The sequence below is a fragment of the Nerophis ophidion genome, linkage group LG11, assembly GCF_033978795.1.
Source record: "Nerophis ophidion isolate RoL-2023_Sa linkage group LG11, RoL_Noph_v1.0, whole genome shotgun sequence".
NCBI classification, from domain to species: Eukaryota; Metazoa; Chordata; class Actinopteri; order Syngnathiformes; family Syngnathidae; genus Nerophis; species Nerophis ophidion.
In genome coordinates, this window is record NC_084621.1 from 50,838,563 (window position 1) to 50,861,369 (window position 22,807).

Consider the following 22,807-nt stretch of genomic DNA (forward strand, 5'->3'; position numbering starts at 1 on the left):
ATGTTCAAACTGATAAACATTTTTTTTGTTGCAAATAATCATTAACTTTAGAATTTGATGCCAGCAAAGCGTGACAATGAAGTTGGGAAAGGTGGCAATAAATACTGATAAAGTTGAGGAATGCTCATCAAACACTTATTTTGAACATCCCACAGGTGTACAGGCTAATTGGGAACAGGTGGGTGCCATGATTGGGTAAAAAAACAGCTTCCCAAAAAATGCTCAGTCTTTCACAAGAAAGGATGGGGCGAGGTACACCCCTTTGTCCACAACTGCGTGAGCAAATAGTCAAACAGTTTAAAGGCCTACTGAAACCCACTACTACCGACCACGCAGTCTGATAGTTTATAAATCAATGATGAAATCTTAACATTGCAACACATGCCAATACGGCCGGTTTAGTTTACTAAATTGCAATTTTACAAATTTCCCGCAAAGTGTCCTGTTGAAAACGCTGCGGAGTGATGACGCGTATGATGACGCGTGTGCATGATGTCACCGGTTGTAGCGGACATGTTCTTCCAGCATCGATCACGGCTAAAAGTCGTCTGCTTTAATCGCATATTTACACAGTATTCTAGACATCTGTGTTGCTGAATATTTTGCAATTTGTTCAATTAATAATGGAGAAGTCAAAGAAGAAAGATGTAGGTGGGAAGCGGTGTATTGCAGCTGCCTTTAGCAACACAAACACAGCCGGTGTTTCCTTGTTTACTTTACCGAAGTTGAAGCTTTACTATGGAACAGAGCGGTCAAGCGAACATGGATCTCGACCACATGTCAACCGGCAGGTTTCGGTGAGAAAATTGTGGTAATAAGTCGGCTCTTACCGTAGACGTGAGCGGCGCTTGCATCCTCCTGCAGCTGCGGACCCTCTTACCTCCTCCCACCGGAGACACTGCCGGTCACCACACCTGTGGCCACACCCTTCCGACTTTCAGGTACCATATAATCTCACTAAAACACTAGTAACACAACAAGCAGATATGGGATTTTCCAGAATTATCCTAGTAAATGTGTCTAATAACATCCAAATCACTCCCACTGCCCTCGCCCTTTTTCTTTTTTTTCTGGTCCCTCACTCTCACTATCTTCATCCACAAATCTTTCATCCTCGCTCAAATGAATGGGGAAATCATCGCTTTCTCGGTCCGAATCGCTCTCGCTGCTGGTGGCTATGATTGTAAACAATGTGAGGATCTCCACAACCTGTGACGTCACGCGCACATCGTCTGCTACTTCCGTTACAGGCAAAGCTTTTATATTAGCGACCAAAAGTTGCGAACTTTATCGTCGATGTTCTCTCCTAAATCCTTTCAGCAAAAATATGGCAATATCCCGAAATTATCAAGTATGACAGATAGAATGGACCTACTATCCCCGTTTAAATAAGAAAATCTCTTTTCTGTAGGCCTTTAAGAACAACGTTTCTCAAAGTGCAATTGCAAGAAATTTACGGATTTCAACATCTACGGTCTATAATATCATCAAAAGGTTCAGAGAATCTGGAGAAATCACTCCACGTAAGCGGCATGGCCGGAAACCAACATTGAAAGACCGTGACTTTCGATCCCTCAGACGGCACGGTATCAAAAACCGACATCAATCTCTAAAGGATATCACCACATGGGCTCAGGAACACTTCAGAAAACCACTGTCATTAAATACAGTTTGTCGCTACATCTGTAAGTGCAAATTAAAGCTCTACTATGCAAAGCGAAAGCCATTTATCAACACCATCCAGAAACGCCGCCGGCTTCTCTGGGCCCGAGATCATCTAAGATGGACTAATGCAAAAGGGAAAAGTGTTCTGTGGTCTGACAAGTCCACATTTCAATTTTTGGGGGGAAATATTCGACATTGTGTCATCTGGACCAAAGGGAAGCGAACCATCCAGACTGTTATCGACGTAAAGTTGAAAAGCCAGCATCTGTGATGTTATGGGGGTGCATTAGCACCCAAAGCATGGGTAACTTACACATCTGTGAAGGCACCATTAATGCTGAAAGGTACATACAGGTTTTGGAACAACATATGCTGCCATCTAATCGTCGTCTTTTTCATGGATGTCCATGCAAATTTTAGCAAGACAATGCCAAGACACATTCAGCACGTGTTACAACAGCGTGGCTTTGTAAAAAAAGAGTGCGGGTACATTCCTGGCCCGCCTGCAGTCCAGATCTGTGTCCAATCGAAAATGTGTGGCGCATTATGAAGCGTAAAATACGACAGGGGAGACCAGAATGGGAAACAATTCCACTTTCAAAGCTTCAACAATTAGTTTCTTCAGTTCCCAAACTTCTATTAAAATAAAGATTATGTAACACAGTGGTGAACATGTCCTTTCCCAACTACTTTGGCTCATGTTGCCGCCATGAAATTCTAAGGTAATTATTATTTGCAACAAAAATAAAGTTTATGAGTTTGAACATCAAGTATCTTGTCTTTGTAGTGCATTCAATTGAATTTGGGTGGAAAAGGATTCGCAAATCATTGTATTCCATTTATATTTCCATCTAAAACAATTTCCCAACTCATATAGAAATGTGGTTTTTAGTACGTTTCAATGTACACACAATGTAAATTAAAAAAAATACTTATATCAAAATATAAAAATTGAGAAAAATGCTTCATGTAATGAGAAAAAGTGAACATGTTAATCCTATAAATGAACAAAAACACAAATATTTGTTTTTAAATATATGAAAAACTTTATCTATGGCCTTTGTATTAGATATTACAAATTACATGATGGCGTCACGTTCACACCCCACTCCAACACTGTTTTACCTAACATAATGAATAAACGTGATCGATAACTGATTTCAATAAGGGGTCAAAATAGTCTTGATTATTATTTTGGCAATGATCATGCAGGCCTATGTGTAAGACCTCATATATGAACACATTTATAATCTATATAAACAAAACATGCAGTTACATCTTATGTCCGTCAGGTACCATCCTGCAAAATCATTACATTTGTTTTTATTTGTTTATCTCTTATTTCCATAAGATGCTATCTTGCACCATTTTCACATTTATTTTGATTTATTTATGTTATTATTTCTGTCTGCAATATTGCTTTTGTTTATAATGTGTATTTTGCTCTCATATGCACATTCAGTTTCTTCATGAGGTTCTTATCAAAAATAGTTGTTTTTCTTCAAACAAAATAATTTTGAATATGTTTGTTTTTGTATTTTTAATAAAACTTAGTTAAAATAAATCAGTCTAAGTAGGTCTTGAAAATTGAGGCCAGGCCTCTATTCAAGCTTGAAAGATACCGCCGTGTTTTTTTTTTAATTAAACAAATATGTACTACAAGGCCTATGGACAATTATATAGGCCTTTGGAAAATGTAGCGTCGATCATCACGATGGTATATCACACTGGACTAGTCAGAATTTGGGGTTCAGTTGCAATGTTCTGTCATTTGGACAATTTAATGCTTCCAAGTGTGTATAACCAATTTTGGGGAAGTCGGCTTTCTTTCCCTGCAGGATTGTTTCTAAGACCAAATAAGCATCCATCTATCTAATAATGTCAAGCCCCGCCCTCTTTACAGTCATGATGGTGAGGCTGCAAGGAGAAAGCCATACTGTATTTTGACAAAACTCCTCACCTCTCCAGACGACAGAACATTATTCATGTATTCAAGGAAGGAATCTTCTTTGATTTCGTTGTCGGTGAAGATGAAGCTGATGTCTTTGCCGAGCAAGCCCGCTGTCCTGTACAAACCTTTAAGGTCCTCCATCAAGTTGCTTGTGTTGTAGGAGCTGGAAAAGAAACATATGGAAGTTGTTCAGGCCAAGAGTAACCGAGAGCAGCAATTCTCAAACTGCGGTACTGGTACCACTAGTGGTACACGAGCTGCATCTAGTGGTACACCAACAAATCACTTAAAGCATTAGTGTTTTTATTTTTAAATATTCACACACACTACAACTGTTAAAACTGTGTGCAATGTTACAGTGGCCAAAAGGATTATATACACTTGTTAAATAAAACCTCTCCCTTGTTTTTAATAAATGATTGGGCCTTCTAAGCCACTGTATTTTAATGTTGGTCATTATGGTGGTACTTGGAGACCCAGGTGTGTTCTGAGGCGTACTTGGTGAAAAAGGTTTTAGAACCACTGACTTAAAGCCCGAAGCGAAAATGATAGTAAAGTGGTGTGCCTGTGCTTGAGCATATACTGTATAAAGTGTGATGCAAATTATGTTGGAGCTGGGCATGATGTACTAAAAATGTGTGAATATAAATAAGGCTAGAAATAGGGCTATGCAATATTAATGTTTTTTTTTTCTTTTGAGAACCGTTAAAAAATAGGATTCTGGAGGATATATCCGGGTGCTGGGTATAATAAAACTCATTTCACATCAAAATGTTCTGCTTGCCTGCATTTTGTACATCCCTAAATCCGCTGGTGTGAGCCTGAATGAGAGATTCACTGAGACGGACAAGTGCAACATCTAAACTCCTATCTTGCGGAGTGAATTGTACCATATGTCCCGGCCAAAAATAAGCGTTCAAAGAAACTCCGGCTTCTTAGTTATTCTCAAAGCCCAAACAAAGTCTGCGGGCTTTAGAGCGTTCTATATCCGGGCTACAGTCCTGTGGAATGCCCTACCGGTAACAGTCATGCCTCCTCATTTAAGTCCTATCTTAAAACGCATTTGTATACTCAAGAGCCATATTTAGACCAGTTGATCTGCCGTCTCTCTTTTCTGCTCTGTGGAGAGGTTATCAGGTGACCACGGACCAGCCTCTACGGAGGATATGCTAGCTCTTCAACTCCCCCATTATTAACCATATCTACTCCAAGGTTTCTCATTGTATCCCATTTTTGGGTAGCACGGTGGTAGAGGGGTTAGTGCGTCCGCCTCACAATACAAAGGTCCTGAGTTCAATCCCGGGCTCGGGATCTTTCTGTGTGGAGTTGACATGTTCTCTCCGTGACTGCGTGGGTTCCCTTCAGGTGCTCTGTCTTCCTCCCACCGCCAAAGACATGCACCTGGGGATAGGTTGATTGGCAACACTAAATCGACCCGAGTGTGTGAATGTGAGTGTGAATTTTGTCCGTCCGTAGCGCAGTGGGAGAGTGGCCGTGTGCAACCCGAGGGTCCCTGGTTCAATCCCCACCTAGTACCAACCTCGTCACGTCCGTTGTGTCCTGAGCAAGACGCTTCACCCTTGCTCCTGATGGGTGCTGGTTAGCGCCTTGCATGGCAGCTCCCTCCATCAGTGTGTGAATGTGTGTGTGAATGGGTAAATGTGGAAGTAGTGTCAAAGCGCTTTGAGTACCTTGTAGGTAGAAAAGCGGTAAACAAGTACAACCCAATTATCATGTATCATTTATCATCTATTTGTGTTGGCCCAAATGCAGCTGAGAAAGGCTCCAGCGACCCCCGAAAGGGACAAGCAGTAGAAAATTGATGGATGGATGGATGGATGTGTTGAGTTTTTTCTTGCCCTGATGTGGGACCTGAGCCGAGGATGTCGTTGTGGCTTGTGCAGCCCTTAGAGACATTTGTGATTAAGGGCTACATAAGTAAACCTGATTGATTGATTGATTGATTGATTGATTGATTGATTGATTGATTGACTGATTGATTGATTGATTGATTGATTGATTGATTGATTGATTGATTGATTGATTGATTGATTGATTGATTGATTGATTGATTGATTGATTGATTGATTGATAAACTTAGACAGGAATGTGTTAATAAAAATATGAAAAAGATGACTTTGGCAAAAAAACTTGTTCGTATGGACACTCAGTGTGCAGGGAATGCAAGTTGAATCAAGGTTGCGTGTCAAAAAAAGAGACACAGGTGGTTTAGCAGGTGTGTGTGTGTGTGTGACAGGAATAATGAAAAAGCAGAGGAGAAAAGAAGATTTGAAGGAAACATATTGTCATTCCACTTCTCTCCATGGGGACTAAAAGGAGGAACACAAGAATCCCTCATTAATTCCAAGTAGCCACAGTAAACGAGAAAGAAAATCAGACTGAGATAAATGCACATGAGGACAGGGAAAGAAAGAAAAAACTTCAGACCAGAAGTAGGGAGGAGTGGAACAGAACAATGAGGCAAAAAGCAGAAAGCCAAGACAAATGACTCAGTTGGAGGAGGGGGGACTCCACTCGAACTGCAATGAAAAGAAATCGTCTTACAGGAGACAATAAAAACTGTCAACTGTATATGAAGTCAGACTTATCTTCATTGAGTGCACGTTGATACACAAATTGGCTGACTATCATTTATAAGGCACTTTTAGGTTTAATACCTCCATACTTGTTAGTTTTAAATAAAAGTAACCTACAAACACCCACAGGGGACTCCTAAGTGACGGTGTTATCACTGTATGCATGACACTTTTTAGGTTTTTGTGTTGTGTTTATTGTGTTTGATGTTCCTTCTTGTCTAGCACTCTTATTTTTGTTCTGTTTTCTGTTTGGTTTGTTGTGCAATGACTTCACCCGTGCCTATGAGCGCTATACTCATCACCTGTTCCTGGTTGGTAATTAGGAGGGTTTATCTTTTAGTGCTACTTGTTAGCTGAGGCTGGTTCGTTGACTCTTGAGGCTTTGGGCTGTGAGCAGTTGCTATTTATTTGCTACTACTACTTGGTGTTGCTTTCCCTAAATAAATGGTACCTGTTTAAGCCTGCCATCTCTGCATTCTGTGGTCACGAAGACTGCAACAATGTGCCTTCGTGACAGGGGTGATTTTGTAACGAGGGGCATCGAATTTGAGACGTAAGTAGGGATGTTGTACAGGGGCCCCAGGGACAGGGGGCCTTGGATTTATTTCTGTATGGATGGATGGAATAATTTAAACATGATTTATAATTTATTTTTTTTATGAAAACGTCCTAATAGCTCATTTTGAATAAAAACAGCAGTGAAAGTTCAATAATAATAACCAAATTAAGAATGTCTAAGAGTACCTATACCCCATATTAAATATACGAAAAAGGTTGCTTCACCTGGGGGACGAAAGCCAACTGCATGTAAAGTAAAAATATATAAATGTTTAGTCTATACTACATACACTATATGTATATGTGTACATATTTATAATCATTATATTAATATATTATATATATGATAGACATACTTGCCAACCCTCACGATTTTCCCGGGACACTCCCGAATATCAGTGCCCCTGCCGAAAATCTCCCGGGGCAACCATTACCCCGAATTTCTCCCGATTTCCACCGTACAACAATATTGAGGGCGTGTATTAAAGGCACTAATTTAAGCGTCCCATTTTCCTCCATACAAACAGCGTGCCAGCACAGTCACATAATATATGTGGCTTCTACACACACATAAGTGAATACAAGCATACTTGGTCAACAGCCATACAGGTCACACTGAGGGTGGCCGTATAAACAACTTTAACACTGTTACCAATATGCGCCACACTGTGAACCCACACCAACCGAGAATTAAAAACACATTTCGGGAGAACATCCGCACCGTAACACAACATAAACACAAGAGAACAAATATCCAGAACCCCTTGCAGCACTAACTCTTTAAAGACGCAACAATATACACCACTCCACAACCCCACCTCACCCCCACTACCACCAAACCCCGCCCACCTCAACAAACACCCCCTGCCCCAACCCCTTTCATCACCCAAATACAGAGGTCTCAAGACTGGCAGGTATGATGGATGATACATTTTTCCATACACACAATCAAAAAAAGTGTATTTATATAGCTGTGGAAGGCGGGACGTGGTCCACCCGCCGCCTGTGGGCAGGGCATGCGCAGGAGCCGGCTGGTACCAGATGACAGGTGAGTGGATACCTCAGCTGGAACGAGTTATCTAATCACCTGTCTCTTTATTAGCAGCGTCGGTGACCGCAGAGGGGGGCTGTAAAGCCAGAAAGGGAACGCACGGCTGAACTGAAAGAGCACACGAACGAAAAGAAAGACTTCCTGAAAGAGAAAGACTTTTTTAGTGGAAACAAATTAAAATAATTTGTAAACTTGGCGACCAGCCTGACTGTGCTTCATCGGTCCAAAAGAACCCCACGGCACAAGACTGCCACAATAGCCTTTAATCACAAGTGCCTCAATGTATATACAATATATATGTATACAGTTCTGAAGTATGTATACTTATATAAATATTAAATATATGTGTAATGTCATTAAATAAGCATCTAAATAAATGTGTTATCAAAATCACTAGACTTACTTCAGTTGTTTTTTTAATTATTTATTTATTACAACTATGTGTGCTGTCTCAGAGTAATCTATGATTACGTTTACAAAGCTATTTTTACACGTAATCTGCGATTGCAATGCTTCCAGTCAGCATATTAATTTGACCAAATTGAAGAGGGAAGTTAGCCAAACATGTGAGAATACAGTACAATCTGCGGTAAAGCCATATTTTCAAGGGTCATTGTAAACACACTGCTACATGCATGCACGTGCACACACACACACACGGGTAAGCATACACAAATACATACATTACGACACTTTTTTTGCCACACAGCAGTGCGTTGATTGTGATGTAACAAAATCAAACTTCAGTTTGTATTGAATAAAGCAAGCTATAACAGACACCTAACTTCGACTCCTTTCACTTTACCACCCCCCTCACTCCCCACATCAGACACTGACAACAGTGCAATGTGAGGTATAAACGATAAAACATTGAATATTAAGAGTATGTGAAAGTTAGACTCCAAACCTTTTTCCTTTCCCTAACAACCTATTTTTAGTTATTTAATTAGAAATGTTAAGCAGCTAAAATGTGGAGAGAATTTTTGGCATATCACCCATAATGCACTGTAATGGATTTATATATGTGCAATTTTGAATGGTATGTACATGTTTTATTATGTTCAAAAAGTTCAATGAGCAGGAGGTGTGTCATGTGCAACTGTGTATTGACATAACTTGTTGGTTACAGGTCATTTTCACCATGAGTGGGGAAAGTTGCTCAGATTGGCTCATCTATATTGATGCTGTGCTCTAAATACTCTCAAATTAGATCAAACGTCATTGACCATCACTTCTGTTTTTGTCCACAAGAGGTAATTGATATGACGTCAACACCAGAGTTGTGTTGACGAGAGTATGACAGGAACATACTTGCCAACCCTCCCGGATTTTCCGGGAGACTCCCGAAATTCAGCGCCTGTCCCAAAACCCTCCCGGGATCAATTTTGGACTAACAATTACGGAGAAGTTATGACTTGTGTGTGTAGTATGTCAACTGTGGTGTTTTCCTCCAATATATTGTTTGCAATCACTGTGCTATAAATGTCTATGCATTTATTTTTGCTTTTTTTAATAAGTCATGGTTTCCTTATTTCATTATTACCATATTGACTTGAATGCTGAACTAATGCTGTTTTCTAATGCAATAGTTATTAGTTTTGTTTGGATTATTGGTGACACATGCATTAAATGTGCAATTTTGAAACAAAGTTTTGTCAGGCAAACTGTATTCATTTAATGTTATTGAGGGTGTGATATACCAGGTTTCCCATGTGTAGGTATGCTTGCTTACCACAAACAAGGTACTGTTATTGGCTTTCCAGACTTCCCAGTGAACCTTCACTTTCCATATTTTTCTCCTTTCTAGGTTGTGGGAAACGTATGCAATTGCTTCACGCATTTATTGTGAGTGGCGTGTCCCCATGCAGTACAACAAGGCATGTTTACACAGCAAACACTCTTTAATTAAATGAAATGTATAAGTACAGTGTTGCTTAGATGCGGCTTCAAACCGGTGCGTAACATGGCGTCCTGTAGTCATGTGAATGCATTTTGACCGATCATTGAGGAGATCGCTTAAAACCGAGATGACCCTGTTCTCTTTACATCCCCAGAGAACAAAATTTAGGCAAAAACTTGCTGCGGTCAAATATTCTTGTGAAACGTGTGATGTTGCTCAGGCTGCACTTAAAACCCAGACGGTTTGGATACTCTGTGCTAGATTTATTGCAACAAGAATTAGACATACATTTTTTATCTACATTATGTCATGTCTTTGTGACTGAACAGGTTTTGTTTGGTTATGTTCTGTTGGTTTTTGGACTCTTTGTGCACTCTTGTTTTGTCACTATGACAACCCTTAGTTTCACCTGTCATGTGTTCGGACTCACGCACCTGTCACTAATCATGTCTGTATTATTTAAGCCATTGTTTCCAGGTAGTCAGCCTGGCGATACCCCTGACAATGTCCATGCTCCATTTTTCACATCACAGTAAGTGCTTTCGTTTTTATGTCCACAGTTTAGTGAGTTTTTTTAGTTCTTGTTTCATGTCCTATGTTGTTTTTGCCTCCGCTTTGTGCGCGCCTTTTCTTAGGAACTTCTTTAGTGATTAATTAAATCTTGTCATTACCTTCACATCGTGGTCAGTCAAGTCGATTTGCACCCCGGGAGAACATTCATTGCAGCGAGCTGCGAAAGCCTCGCAGTAAGCTGCTCCAAAATCCAAGTCTTGCCACATTATTTTAAATAGAGACTAATATTCTAATTAAATATATGTAATTTGATTAAATCACCAAATAGAATATACATAAACATGTGATAAAAATGAACATGTCGTATATGTGTGATTGGACCTTGAAATATCTGTGTGTGTGTGTGTGTGTGTGTGTGTGTGTGTGTGTGTGTGTGTGTGTGTGTGTGTGTGTGTGTGTGTGTGTGTGTGTGTGTGTGTGTGTGTGAGTGTGTGTGTGTGTGTGTGTGTGTGTGTTCTGGTATTTCTCACTTCCTGACAGAATCAACAAGGAAAAATGACCCTCCATATGAGGACCAGTGAACCTAGTAAGGACCGAAATCATGGTCCCAATAAGGATAACCATTGCATCTAATAGAGAATGTCTCATTTGCGCCCCTGATGGTGAAATATATCAAAATTAGGGTGTGTGTGTGTGTGTGTTTGTGTGTGTGTGTGTGGGAGCAATACCGTGTGAGAGTGATCTGGAAAATCTCATATCCAGCAATGAATGAAGCCAGTCTAGTCATGCTCTGTTTGCCTGAGCCTCCAACTCCAACCAACAAGGCGTTACCTCCAGGTGTCCGGATTATCCTCGATACCTGCAGCGTACACATTTACATTACAGTACGGAAAATATGTTTTTAATATCACATGAGATGCATATCGTCCTTGAAGTGAATGCAAGCTGCATAGTCTTGGGGATTTCAACCGCAACACAATTGATTATTCTATGACTGGCCATAGGCTTACCACTACAAAAAAAAGCACAGATCAATCAGGTGCCCTGTGGATAATGGATGTGTTTCTCAGTGTGAAAGTTGGATTACCTTGACTAAATGTGTCATGGCATCCTGAAAGAAGACCATGTCCATGCCAATCCCCCTGACACTCTCATTGTAAATACTCAGGAACGTGTTCAGTCGGCCATTAAGGCTCTCAAATGATTCAATGGGCTCGTAAACTTTGGGCAAATCCAATTTAGACTCTTCTGGCTCCTCTCCTGTGATGAAAAAATTTCATATTTTGATTATAATACAAAAGTCCAAATATCTCATTGCACCAAATTACTACCTGTTGTTTCAGGTGTGTCTCGCAAGAAATCGACAAAGTATCTGTCCACGCCAAGGTCTACAATGTTCTTGTGCTCCTCGCCTAGTGTGTCCCCAACCAGTTTTGCCAAAGCCTGGTCAAACCACTCTACTTCCTCTGGCATGATGAATCTGTCAGCTATCACTCGTTTGCACTCATGCTTCCATAACGCCAACAACACCTGAAAAATGTAGAACATTGTTCAGGCTTGAAAGGGAAAAAAAACACTCTCGCACAGACTGTCAGAGTAAAAGACATACAGTACAAGACACAATTGAAAAAGGGTCTTTCACACTGTGGTTAGATTTGTTTAGTCTTTTTGTGTTGGGTTGCTACATATTTCTTATGCATAATAGTATACATAGTGTATACAAACAACAAATACATCAAATCAAATCAAATCAACTTTATTTATAAAGCACATTTAAAATTGACCACAGGAGTAGCCAAAGTGCTGTACAATGGGCAGGTTAAAAGATAATACGAGGACCGAGCAAACAACAGAACACAAACAGAACATGATGAAAAAATAAATAAATAAAACATAAAAACAGGTTCACAGCAGGTGTACAATGGGGCACCATTGCAGGATGGATATCACTCAGTGTTAAAAGCCAAGGAATAAAAGTATGTTTTTAAGAGAGATTTAAAAACAGGAAGAGAGGAGGCTTGTCTAACACTCAGAGGTAGGTCGTTCCAGAGCTTGGGAGCAGCAGCGGCGAAAGCTCTGTCACCTCTAAGCTTCAGCCTTGTGTCAGGGACCGTCAGTAGCAGCTGATCGGCTGATCTTAGGGATCGAGTGGGGCAGTAAGGCTGAAGGAGGTCGGAGAGATATGTTGGCGCGAGGTTGTTTAGACATTTGATGTGAGAGTTTAGTTTATGTTTCTCCTTTGAGTGATTGGCTTCTTCAGCTTCATATGACACAAAATAGATCATGTATGCATTTTTAATTAGATTAAAAAAACAATAGTCATATAAAACTACATAGAACAGTAGTAGCAGGAGTGGCAAAAAGACAGTATATGTTTATTTAACATACAGTTCATACAATTATTCAGTTGCATGGTGTTATGGACTTGCATCGCTGCGGTGGTTGTGATCCCAAGATGCAGGAGACAGGAGGACGACGTTAATCGGCTTATTTATTAAAAGAGTGTGAGCAGTATGACACCAAGCAGGTGTGCAGTACTCAGCGGCAGAGTGGACCAAGGCAAGGGTGGCTGTACGAAGTGTAACACCGCCAGCACCCCAGCTAGATCCAGCCAGTCGTCTCAAAAGCCCAACGGGTGTTGTTAGCTTTTTGCGCAGGGACTCCAGGTGTCGGCGAAACGTGAGTGACTTGTCCAACTTTAATGCCGATATATATTGGTTCGGCGGAAAAGGGTAGAGGACGTCCATCAACCGTTATAAAAAGCTCACGTTGTGCCTCCCTGTTGTAAAGGTGGGAGACTGTGGTCACCGTTTTGGTTACGCTGAGCTTCAACTTCCATTTCTGGAGATAAGTAGATAATGTCGCCATGTGCTGGGTAAGAGAACCCTCTAACTCCTACTAGTTTTTTGCACGATGCATAATTGCCAAGTCGTCTGCATATGCAAACTTTTAGGCAATTGTTACTGGCAGATCATATGTGTAGATGTTAAATAAGAGGGGAGCCAAGACTGATCCCTGAGGGATGCCCTTTCTCAGACGTGGCAACCTGCTTTTTGGGCCATCACCAGTGCAGTAAGGGTGAAACTGTGGTTTTAGACAAGTTCCATGATCAAACAGACCATGAGCCTGTCCGGCAGTAGGCACAAAAGGAAAGGTAAGGCCACGGTGCCAAAGAATATCATAGGCTGCTGTAAGATCAAAAAACACAGCACCTGCTTTATTATGGGCCGTGAAACTGTTCTCAATTTCTTGAGTCAGGAGAGTAACTTCATCCACAGTTGATCTTCTGCGCCAAAATCCAGCTTGCTCTTGAGAGCAGTGGATCGATAACACGTTCAACAGGAGCGTAGATCAGTCTCTCATTTTCAAAATGAAAGAGGCTGATTTCAATACCGGTAATTTGAAATCTCATAAAGGGAAGAAGATTAAGAGCTATTCAGTAGGATTTAAGGTCCAATCTTACATCACACTCAATTCTTTACTGCATGTCTTTGGTAAGCGCAGGAGTGAGAAGAGGTTTTAAATTAATTAGCGCCCCAGCGGCAATTCAAGGAAATACGGTACTAACAGTTTTAACAAACAGATAAATCCTCTAACCTGCGTGGAGTTGACCACATCTGCAACGGTATTGAGCATTCCTTGCCACACTCTTGACAGATCCCTGAGGTTGAAGATGTAATGGAACTTGGCTGGAGTCGGAAGCATCTTGACCTTGGTCAGCTGCCAAAGATGGCGAGTCATCGACACCAGAAAAGGCACTGCGCTTCGAACCTCATCAACAAAACCACGGCGCGCACAGAAATAACCTTGACCAATTACACCTGCATGGACACATTGTTGATGGCATGAAGGTGACCAACAAATTTGAAGTCTTAAACAATGTGATATATTGTCAAGATTGTAGCTGGGTTTTTTACACTCACCAAAAATCTTGTCTATGGAGGAGTTGGAGGGTAGTGTACAGTTAAAGATGGCAAACTGTCTTTTCAGTCTTTGTGGGATGTCATTGCGGCCTCCTCCTGGATGGATCATTGCTGCCAGGAACTGGACATCTATGATACCGGTGAACTCTCCTGGTTTTTCCAGATTAAAGAACCCGTTTTGCTCCATTAGTTGTCGAACTATTTCATTTGTCACCTGAAGCCAAAATAGTAAGTAAAGTAATGTGTTTTGTGCAATGACAATAAAGATAGAGATCCATATTGGTTTTATTCGGTAATGTTCAGTAATGGATCCCAAACCTGATCTCCCCACTCGTTGATGACAGGCATGTTGATATCATCAATAAAGATTGACATTTTTTTCCCAGCTGGGGGTCCATAGGTGCTTCCCATTCTCTTATCAACGTAACTCTCAACAGTTCTCTTAAAAAGAAAGAAATTAATTTAGAAAAAATGTTCTGTGGAAAAACAACACAACACCAAACGAGGCAGACAAAAAGTGAAAAAGCAAACTCTCCTGAGATGTGCTCTGGGACATAATCCATCATGACAGCCTAATCAATATGCTGCTAAACCACGTAAAGAGAAAAGACGCTAGTCCCACCTCCTGCCTGCACATTGTTAATCAGACTGCACGCTAATCGATATGACTTTACATTCCTGTCTCTGACAGATAAAATCATCCTAAATCTAACTTGTTCATTTTAAGGCAATTCAGATGTTGAGCCTCGAGGGTTAAACCTAAAACACTGAGTTTGCAGGAGAACATTAAATGAATCAATGGCTGAGGATATAAATGGTTGTACTTTACCTGGAACATGAGTGGTGTGGTGGCAGAGGAAAAGTTAAAACTCTTGCCCATGTGCCTCTCCGGATGAAGATTTGACATGTAGCCCTTAATCATGACTGTCTTGGCTGTTCCTTGCTCTCCGATCAGCAAAACAGCCTGAAAAACACATTGCTCAGTGTTTATTTTTTCTTATAACAGCAATACTCAAAGTGCTCCTGACACTCTCTAAAACAGGGGTCACCAACGCGGTTCCTGCCTGTTCTAAAAATAGCTCAAATAGCAGCACTTACCAGTGCGCTGCCTCTATTTTTAAAATTGTATTTATTTACTTGCAAGCTGGTCTCGCTTTGCTCGACATTTTTCATTCTAAGAGAGACAAAACTCAAATAGAATTTGAAAATCCAAGAAAATATTTTAAAGACTTGGTCTTCACTTATCTGAAAAAATTCATTCATCTTTTTACTTTGCTTATTATAACTTTCAGAAAGACAATTTTAGAGAAAAATACAACCTTAAAAATGATTTTAGGATTTTTAAACACTTATACCTTTTAATAGTTGGAAGCCTGGATGAGAGGAGCAGTGATGTGGCCAATCTCTGCTGACCCACCAACCGGAGAGTGTTGTGGTTAAGGGTCGAAACACTCTGTGAACATTGGGGACCACCTGATGACCTCTTGTCCAGGCCAAAGCTTTATCCATTAGAAATGGATTATAATAGCATCTTTGATGTATTTGCAAACTGAACTCCCTGGGCAACCAGTGACTTCCAGGAAAGTCTGGATGACAACCGAGAAAGGTCGGTGATGCTGGAGAGACAGCTGACCTCCAGGAAAGACTGGCGGGGTAACAGGGGCCAGCAACTCCTGTTGCAGCACTCGCAAGAGGGCACCAAGCAAGCTACCGAACGTACACATAAGCAATACCCCCAGAGTCTCCCGAGAGGGGGGGAGGATGAGAGACTCGCTAGGACAGATTCAACGGCAACGACAAGGACAGTGACACAGACACAGAGAAGGCTCAAACAGACCACCTTGACTGGGGAGGCATGGGAAGTGAAGTGCAATTGCAGAAAGATCTGCAAAGGTGCAAGAGGGCTCAAAATATACCAGAGCAAGGCCAAGGACAAGGCCAAGTGTGGACAGGGACGGACACACGCACACCGCTCAGACGAACAGTCTGGTGAGACGCAGGAGAACCCTAGGCAGGAAGCAAACCATAGTCCTAGAGATCTCTCAGTGCTTGCAATCCCCCAAAACCCCACAAGGACAACTTCAAATGACATCCCAAAAAAGCCCACCCCAGCCAACGAAGGAAATAATCAAGTTGCCTAAGATGAGTGAGACCAAGGAGTGGTCCATGCTCGATGAAGATCTGGAAAGGGTGCTTGAAATGGTTCAAGCAGGTTCAGTAGAAAGGAAGGTGGATTCACTCACAGCCATCACCTACAACTTGGGAAAAGAGCGGTTTGGAACAGTGCCAAGGAGAGAGAACAAAGCCAGCCCAGAAAAGCAGGAAAACAGAAGAGAAAGAAAGATCAAACAACTTCGGAAGGAGATTAAAACCCTGAGAAAGCAATTCAAATTGGCAAGCATGGAAGAAAAGGAAGGTATAAAAGAACTGACAGCCAGCCTCCGCGAGCAGCTCATCAGGCTGAGAAGGGCTGAAGGGCAAAGGCAAAGGCGGAAAAGGCAGGAAGCTGCACGAGCCCAGTTCATAAAAGACCCCTGTCGCTTCACCAAGTCACTTTTGGGAGAGGCGAGGTCAGGGACTCTAACAAGTTCTAAGGAGTAGGTGGAGGAGTTTGTTGAAGAGACATTCAGTGACCCTTCAAGAAACAATGCCCTACCAGGAAATCTCGGGCTCGGTACCATCAGTCCACCAACATCCTCCCTCAGCATAGAATATCCATCATGGAGAGAGGTTCAAGAGGTTGTCAAGCACGCAAGATCAGCTTCTGCCCCAGGTCCCAGCGGTATACCCTACAAAGTATACAAGAAATGTCCTAAGCTCCTACACAGGCTGTGGAAGCTTATGCGGGTTATATGGGCCAAAGGAACCGTACCAACAAGCTGGAGAAGGGCAGAAGGGTGCTTTGTGCCGAAAGAACGGGGATCCACAAAGATCAGCCAGTTCCGAACCATTTCCTTGCTAAGTGTGGAGGGGAAAATCTTCTTTTCAGTGCCGGCCAAAAGAATGAGCTCCTTCATGACCCGGAATGGATATATTAACACCTCTATCCAGAAGGGCGGTATCGAAGGGTTCTCCGGGTGCCTGGAGCATACAGGGCTCCTCAGCCAACTTATCCAAGAAGCAAAGGAGAAGAAAGGCAACCTAACAGTAGTCTGGCCTGATTTTGCTAATGCATATGGGTCAATTCCCCATAATGTGATCCAAGTGGCTATGGACCATTACCACATCCTACATCCTACATCACCAGCTACCTGGGAGACATCAAGCTACGATTCCAAGCAGCCATGTTCACAACTAAATGGCAGCCAGTGGAGAAGGGAATAGTGACAGGGTCTCCCCCGCCACCGTGACCACCACTTCCCGAAGACAGCTGGCACCCCACTCGGCGACGGAAAGTTTCTGTGAGTATGGCTTCCTGCGCTTCGTGCACTTTACTCATGGATAGGTTGGCTTTGCTAGAGAGCCGTGTCCGCCAGTTAGAGCAGTGTAATTTCGTAACTTTAGATGTTGCGGACACATCTGCTAGCGTTAGCTGTAGCGAGCTAACTAGCCCAGCTTGTAGCAGCCCTAATCGGCCTACAAGCTACGGTGTACCGGTTGAGACGCATAATAGATTTAGCCCTTTAGCTAGTCCTACACCCCAGTCTACCGGGCACCACACTTTAGTCATAGGGGACTCCATCACCCGAAACATAAAGCTTAGCAAACCAGCCACAATTAAGTGTATTCCCGGGGGCAGAGCACCTGACATTGAAGCTAATCTTAGGGAGCTAACTCGCAACAGGTCTAGTAAACACGTACGGCAGGCTAACCGCACCACTAGTTATGCGAATATAGTAATACACGTTGGCTCCAATGACGTTAGGATGAGACAATCAGAGATTACAAAGAGAAACATAGCCAAGGCTTGTAATCTCGCCAGAAAGATGTCCAGGCATCGAGTAATTGTCTCTGGCCCCCTGCCTGGGAGAGGCAATGATGAGAGATATAGCAGATTAGTCTCTCTTAACAGGTGGCTTCTGCAGACAACAGGGATTTACGTTTATTGATAATTGGCCCTCTTTCTGGGGCAAACCTGGCTTGCTGAGGAGAGACGGCCTTCACCCTAACCAGGAAGGCGCTATCCTCTTGTCTCGGAACATAGACTTCGCATTGAGCCACATTTGACTAACTGCACTAGAGCAAGCCCGGTCACAGGCAATTACAGAGCCTGCTAGCCTGGGTATGGAGTCAGTTAAGTTAGAACTAGCCAGCGCCAGGCTGGATGATCCCTGTACACATAGCAATTTTCGTAGAATAATACACAACTCACAAAATGTTTTTTCTACTGTGTCTATGACTACGTCAGAGTTAGACATGCGTTCTACTGAGGTGGCAAATTATGATGCGTTCAGTTTATCGCAGCGCCAAGTAGACAATCTGAAAATTCCCGTCATATCAATTCCTAGATATGGTCGTAATTATTTTAAGTACACTGCGCATAATAAACGCAACATTATTAATATTGCTACTACGGATAATTTTATCAACAACTCCTTAAAACAGCCCACTACCTATAATATGGGCTTTCTAAACATCAGATCTTTGTCTCCCAAAACGTTATTAGTCAATGAGGTCATTAGTGACAACAACCTTAACGTCATCGGTCTTAGCGAAACCTGGCTTAAACCAGACGACTTTTTTGCGATAAATGAGGCATCCCCTCCTAACTATACGAATGCGCATATTGCCCGTCACCTCAAAAGGGGAGGGGGTGTCGCACTGATATACAACGAAAACTTTAACTTTAGTCCTAACTTAAATAATAAATATAAATCGTTTGAGGTGCTTTCTATGAAGTCTGCCACACCTCTGCCTCTGTGCCTGGCCGTTATCTACCGCCCCCCAGGGCCCTATTCGGACTTTATTAGTGAATTCTCAGAGTTTGTTGCTGATCTAGTGACGCACGCCGATAATATAATTATAATGGGGGACTTTAATATCCATATGAATACCCCATTGGACCCACCGTGCGTGGCGCTCCAGACTATAATTGATAGCTGTGGTCTTACACAAATAATAAATGAACCGACGCATCGCAGCGGTAATACGATAGACCTAGTGCTTGTCAGAGGTATCACCGTCTCCAAAGTTATGATACTCCCGTATACTAAAGTAATGTCCGATCATTACCTTATAAAATTCGAAGTTCAGACTCATGTTCGGCAAGCTAATAATAATAATAACTGCTATAGCAGCCGCAACATTAATGCTGCCACAACGACGACTCTTGCGGACCTACTGCCCTCGGTAATGGCACCGTTCCCAAAGTATGTGGGCTCTATTGATAACCTCACTAACAACTTTAACAACGCCCTGCGCGAAACCATTGATAGTATAGCACCGCTGAAGTTAAAAAAGGCTCCAAAAAGGCGTACGCCATGGTTTACTGAAGAAACTAGAGCTCAGAAATTATTATGTAGAAAGCTGGAACGCAAATGGCGCACGACTAAACTTGAGGTGCACCATCAAGCATGGAGTGATAGTTTAATAACTTATAAACGCATGCTTACCTTAGCTAAAACTAATTATTACTCAAATCTCATCCGCATTAATAAAAACGATCCAAAATTTTTGTTTAGTACAGTAGCATCGCTAACCCAACAAGGGACTCCTTCCAGTAGCTCCACCCATTCGGCAGATGACTTTATGAAGTTCTTTAATAAGAAAATTGAACTTATTAGAAAGGATATTAAAGACAATGCGTCCCAGCTACAACGGGGTTATAGTAACACAGATACGATTGTATATACGGCGGATACTGCAAATATCCAAAATAGTTTCTCTCGTTTTGATGAAATAACATTAGAAGGATTGTTACAACGTGTAAATGGAATAAAACAAACAACATGTTTACTTGACCCACTTCCTGGGAAACTTATCAAGGAGCTTTTTGTATTATTAGGTCCATCAGTGCTAAATATTATAAACTTATCACTTTCCTCGGGCACTGTTCCCGTTGCATTCAAAAAAGCGGTTATTCATCCTCTCCTTAAAAGACCTAACCTCGATCCTGACCTCATGGTAAACTACCGACCGGTGTCTCACCTTCCCTTTATTTCGAAAATCCTCGAAAAAATTGTTGCAGAGCAGCTAAATGAGCACTTAGCGTTTAACAATCTATGTGAAACCTTTCAATCCGGTTTCAGGGCAAATCACTCGACTGAGACAGCCCTCGCAAAACTGACTAATGATCTATTGCTAACGATGGACTCTGATACGTCATCTATGTTGCTGCTCCTCGATCTTAGCGCTGCTTTCGATACTGTCGATCATAATATTTTATTAGAGCGTATCAAAATACGAATTGGTATGTCAGACTCAGCCCTGTCATGGTTTAACTCTTATCTTACTGATAGGATGCAGTGCGTCTCCTATAACAGTGTGACCTCGGACTATGTTAAGGTAACGTGTGGAGTTCCCCAGGTTTCGGTCCTTGGCCCTGTACTCTTCAGCATCTACATGCTGCCGCTAGGTGACATCATACGCAAATACGGTATTAGCTTTCACTGTTATGCTGATGACACCCAACTTTACATGCCCCTAAAGCTGACCAACACGCCGGACTGTAGTCAGTTGGAAGCGTGTCTTAATGAAATTAAACAATGGATGTCCGCTAACTTTTTGCAACTTAATGCCAAAAAAACGGAAATGCTGATTATCGGTCCTGCTAGACACCGACCTCTATTTAATAATACAACTTTAACATTTGACAACCAAATAATAAAACAAGGTGACTCTGTAAAAAATCTGGGTATTATCTTCGACCCAACTCTCTCCTTTGAGTCACACATTAAAAGCGTTACTAAAACGGCCTTCTTTCATCTCCGTAATATCGCTAAAATTCGCTCCATTTTGTCCACTAAAGACGCCGAGATCATTATCCATGCGTTTGTTACGTCTCGTCTCGATTACTGTAACGTATTATTTTCGGGTCTCCCCATGTCTAGCATTAAAAGATTACAGTTGGTACAAAATGCGGCTGCTAGACTTTTGACAAGAACAAGAAAGTTTGATCATATTACGCCTGTACTGGCTCACCTGCACTGGCTTCCTGTGCACTTAAGATGTGACTTTAAGGTTTTACTACTTACGTATAAAATACTACACGGTCTAGCTCCAGCCTATCTTGCCGATTGTATTGTACCGTATGTCCCGGCAAGAAATCTGCGTTCAAAAGACTCCGGCTTATTAGTGATTCCTAGAGCTCAAAAAAAGTCTGCGGGCTATAGAGCGTTTTCCGTTCGGGCTCCAGTACTCTGGAATGCCCTCCCGGTAACAGTTCGAGATGCTACCTCAGTAGAAGCATTTAAGTCTCATCTTAAAACTCATCTGTATACTCTAGCCTTTAAATAGACCTCCTTTTTACACCAGTTGATCTGCCGCTTCTTTTCTTTCTCCTATGTCCCCCCCTCCCTTGTGGAGGGGGTCCGGTCCGATGACCATGGATGAAGTACTGACTGTCCAGAGTCGAGACCCAGGATGGACCGCTCGTCGGGACCCAGGATGGACCGCTCGCCTGTATCGGTTGGGGACATCTCTACGCTGCTGATCCGCTTGAGAGAGTTTCCTGTGGACGGGACTCTCACTGCTGTCTTGGAGCCACTATGGATTGAACTTTCACAGTATCATGTTAGACCCGCTCGACATCCATTGCTTTCGGTCCCCTAGAGGGGGGGGGGGGGTTGCCCACATCTGAGGTCCTCTCCAAGGTTTCTCATAGTCAGCATTGTCACTGGCGTCCCACTGAATGTGAATTCTCCCTGCCCACTGGGTGTGAGTTTTCCTTGCCCTTTTGTGGGTTCTTCCGAGGATGTTGTAGTCGTAATGATTTGTGCAGTCCTTTGAGACATTTGTGATTTGGGGCTATATAAATAAACATTGATTGATTGATTGAGGGTGCACCATCTCCCCCATCTTGTTTGTCATGGGAATGAACCTGATCATCTCTGCAGCGATCATAAAGTCAAGAGGACCAAAGACTGCAGCAGGAAGTCAACAACCAGCAATCAGGGCATTCATGGATGATCTTACCGTGATAACACCAACTCACGTGCAGGCGAGATGGGTCCTGGCGGAACTGGATCGTATGGCTACTTGGGCAAAGATGATCTTCAAGCCCAAGAAATCAAGGTGTCTGGTGATCCAAAAGGGAAAAACAACGGGAAAGTTCAAGCTGCTTGTTCAGGGGGAAGCAATCCCAAACATCCAAGGGAACCCTATTAAATGCCTTGGAAAGTGGTATGATGATTCCATGACGGATAAAAACAGCATCTCCAGCACCGAAAATCAGGTTGAAGAATGGTTGAAAAGGATTGACAAGTCTGGTCTGCCTGGGAAATACAAGTGCTGGATCTACCACCATGGCTTACTCCAAAGACTTATGTGGCTTCTCACCGTGTACGAAGTGGCGATAACAACAGTTGAAGGGTTGGAGAGGAAGTTCAACAAGCACCTTCGGAAATGGTTGGGGATATCCCCGAGCTTTACATCTACGAGGCTCTACATAAGGTCGGGCCAGCTCCAGCTCCCCCTGTCTTCAGTTCTGGAGGAGTTTAAAGTCGCAAAATGCAGACTTTCCCTGACGTATAGGGACTCCCAAGATCGGCT

At 42.3% G+C, this 22,807-nt stretch overlaps 1 protein-coding gene across 1 annotated transcript in view; it reads right to left on the reverse strand.

Annotated features, from left to right (window-relative positions):
• Positions 1 to 22,807, reverse strand: part of dnah5 (dynein, axonemal, heavy chain 5) — a 240,506-nt gene that overhangs the window by 123,750 nt on the left and 93,949 nt on the right. The window contains exons 54-61 of the mRNA XM_061914766.1: positions 14,988 to 15,122; positions 14,477 to 14,599; positions 14,159 to 14,372; positions 13,833 to 14,056; positions 11,567 to 11,765; positions 11,323 to 11,495; positions 10,964 to 11,094; positions 3,626 to 3,779 (exon numbers count right to left, since the gene is read on the reverse strand). Coding sequence (XP_061770750.1) covers positions 3,626 to 3,779; positions 10,964 to 11,094; positions 11,323 to 11,495; positions 11,567 to 11,765; positions 13,833 to 14,056; positions 14,159 to 14,372; positions 14,477 to 14,599; positions 14,988 to 15,122 — 1,353 coding nt within the window. The remainder of the gene's footprint in view (positions 1 to 3,625; positions 3,780 to 10,963; positions 11,095 to 11,322; positions 11,496 to 11,566; positions 11,766 to 13,832; positions 14,057 to 14,158; positions 14,373 to 14,476; positions 14,600 to 14,987; positions 15,123 to 22,807) is intronic.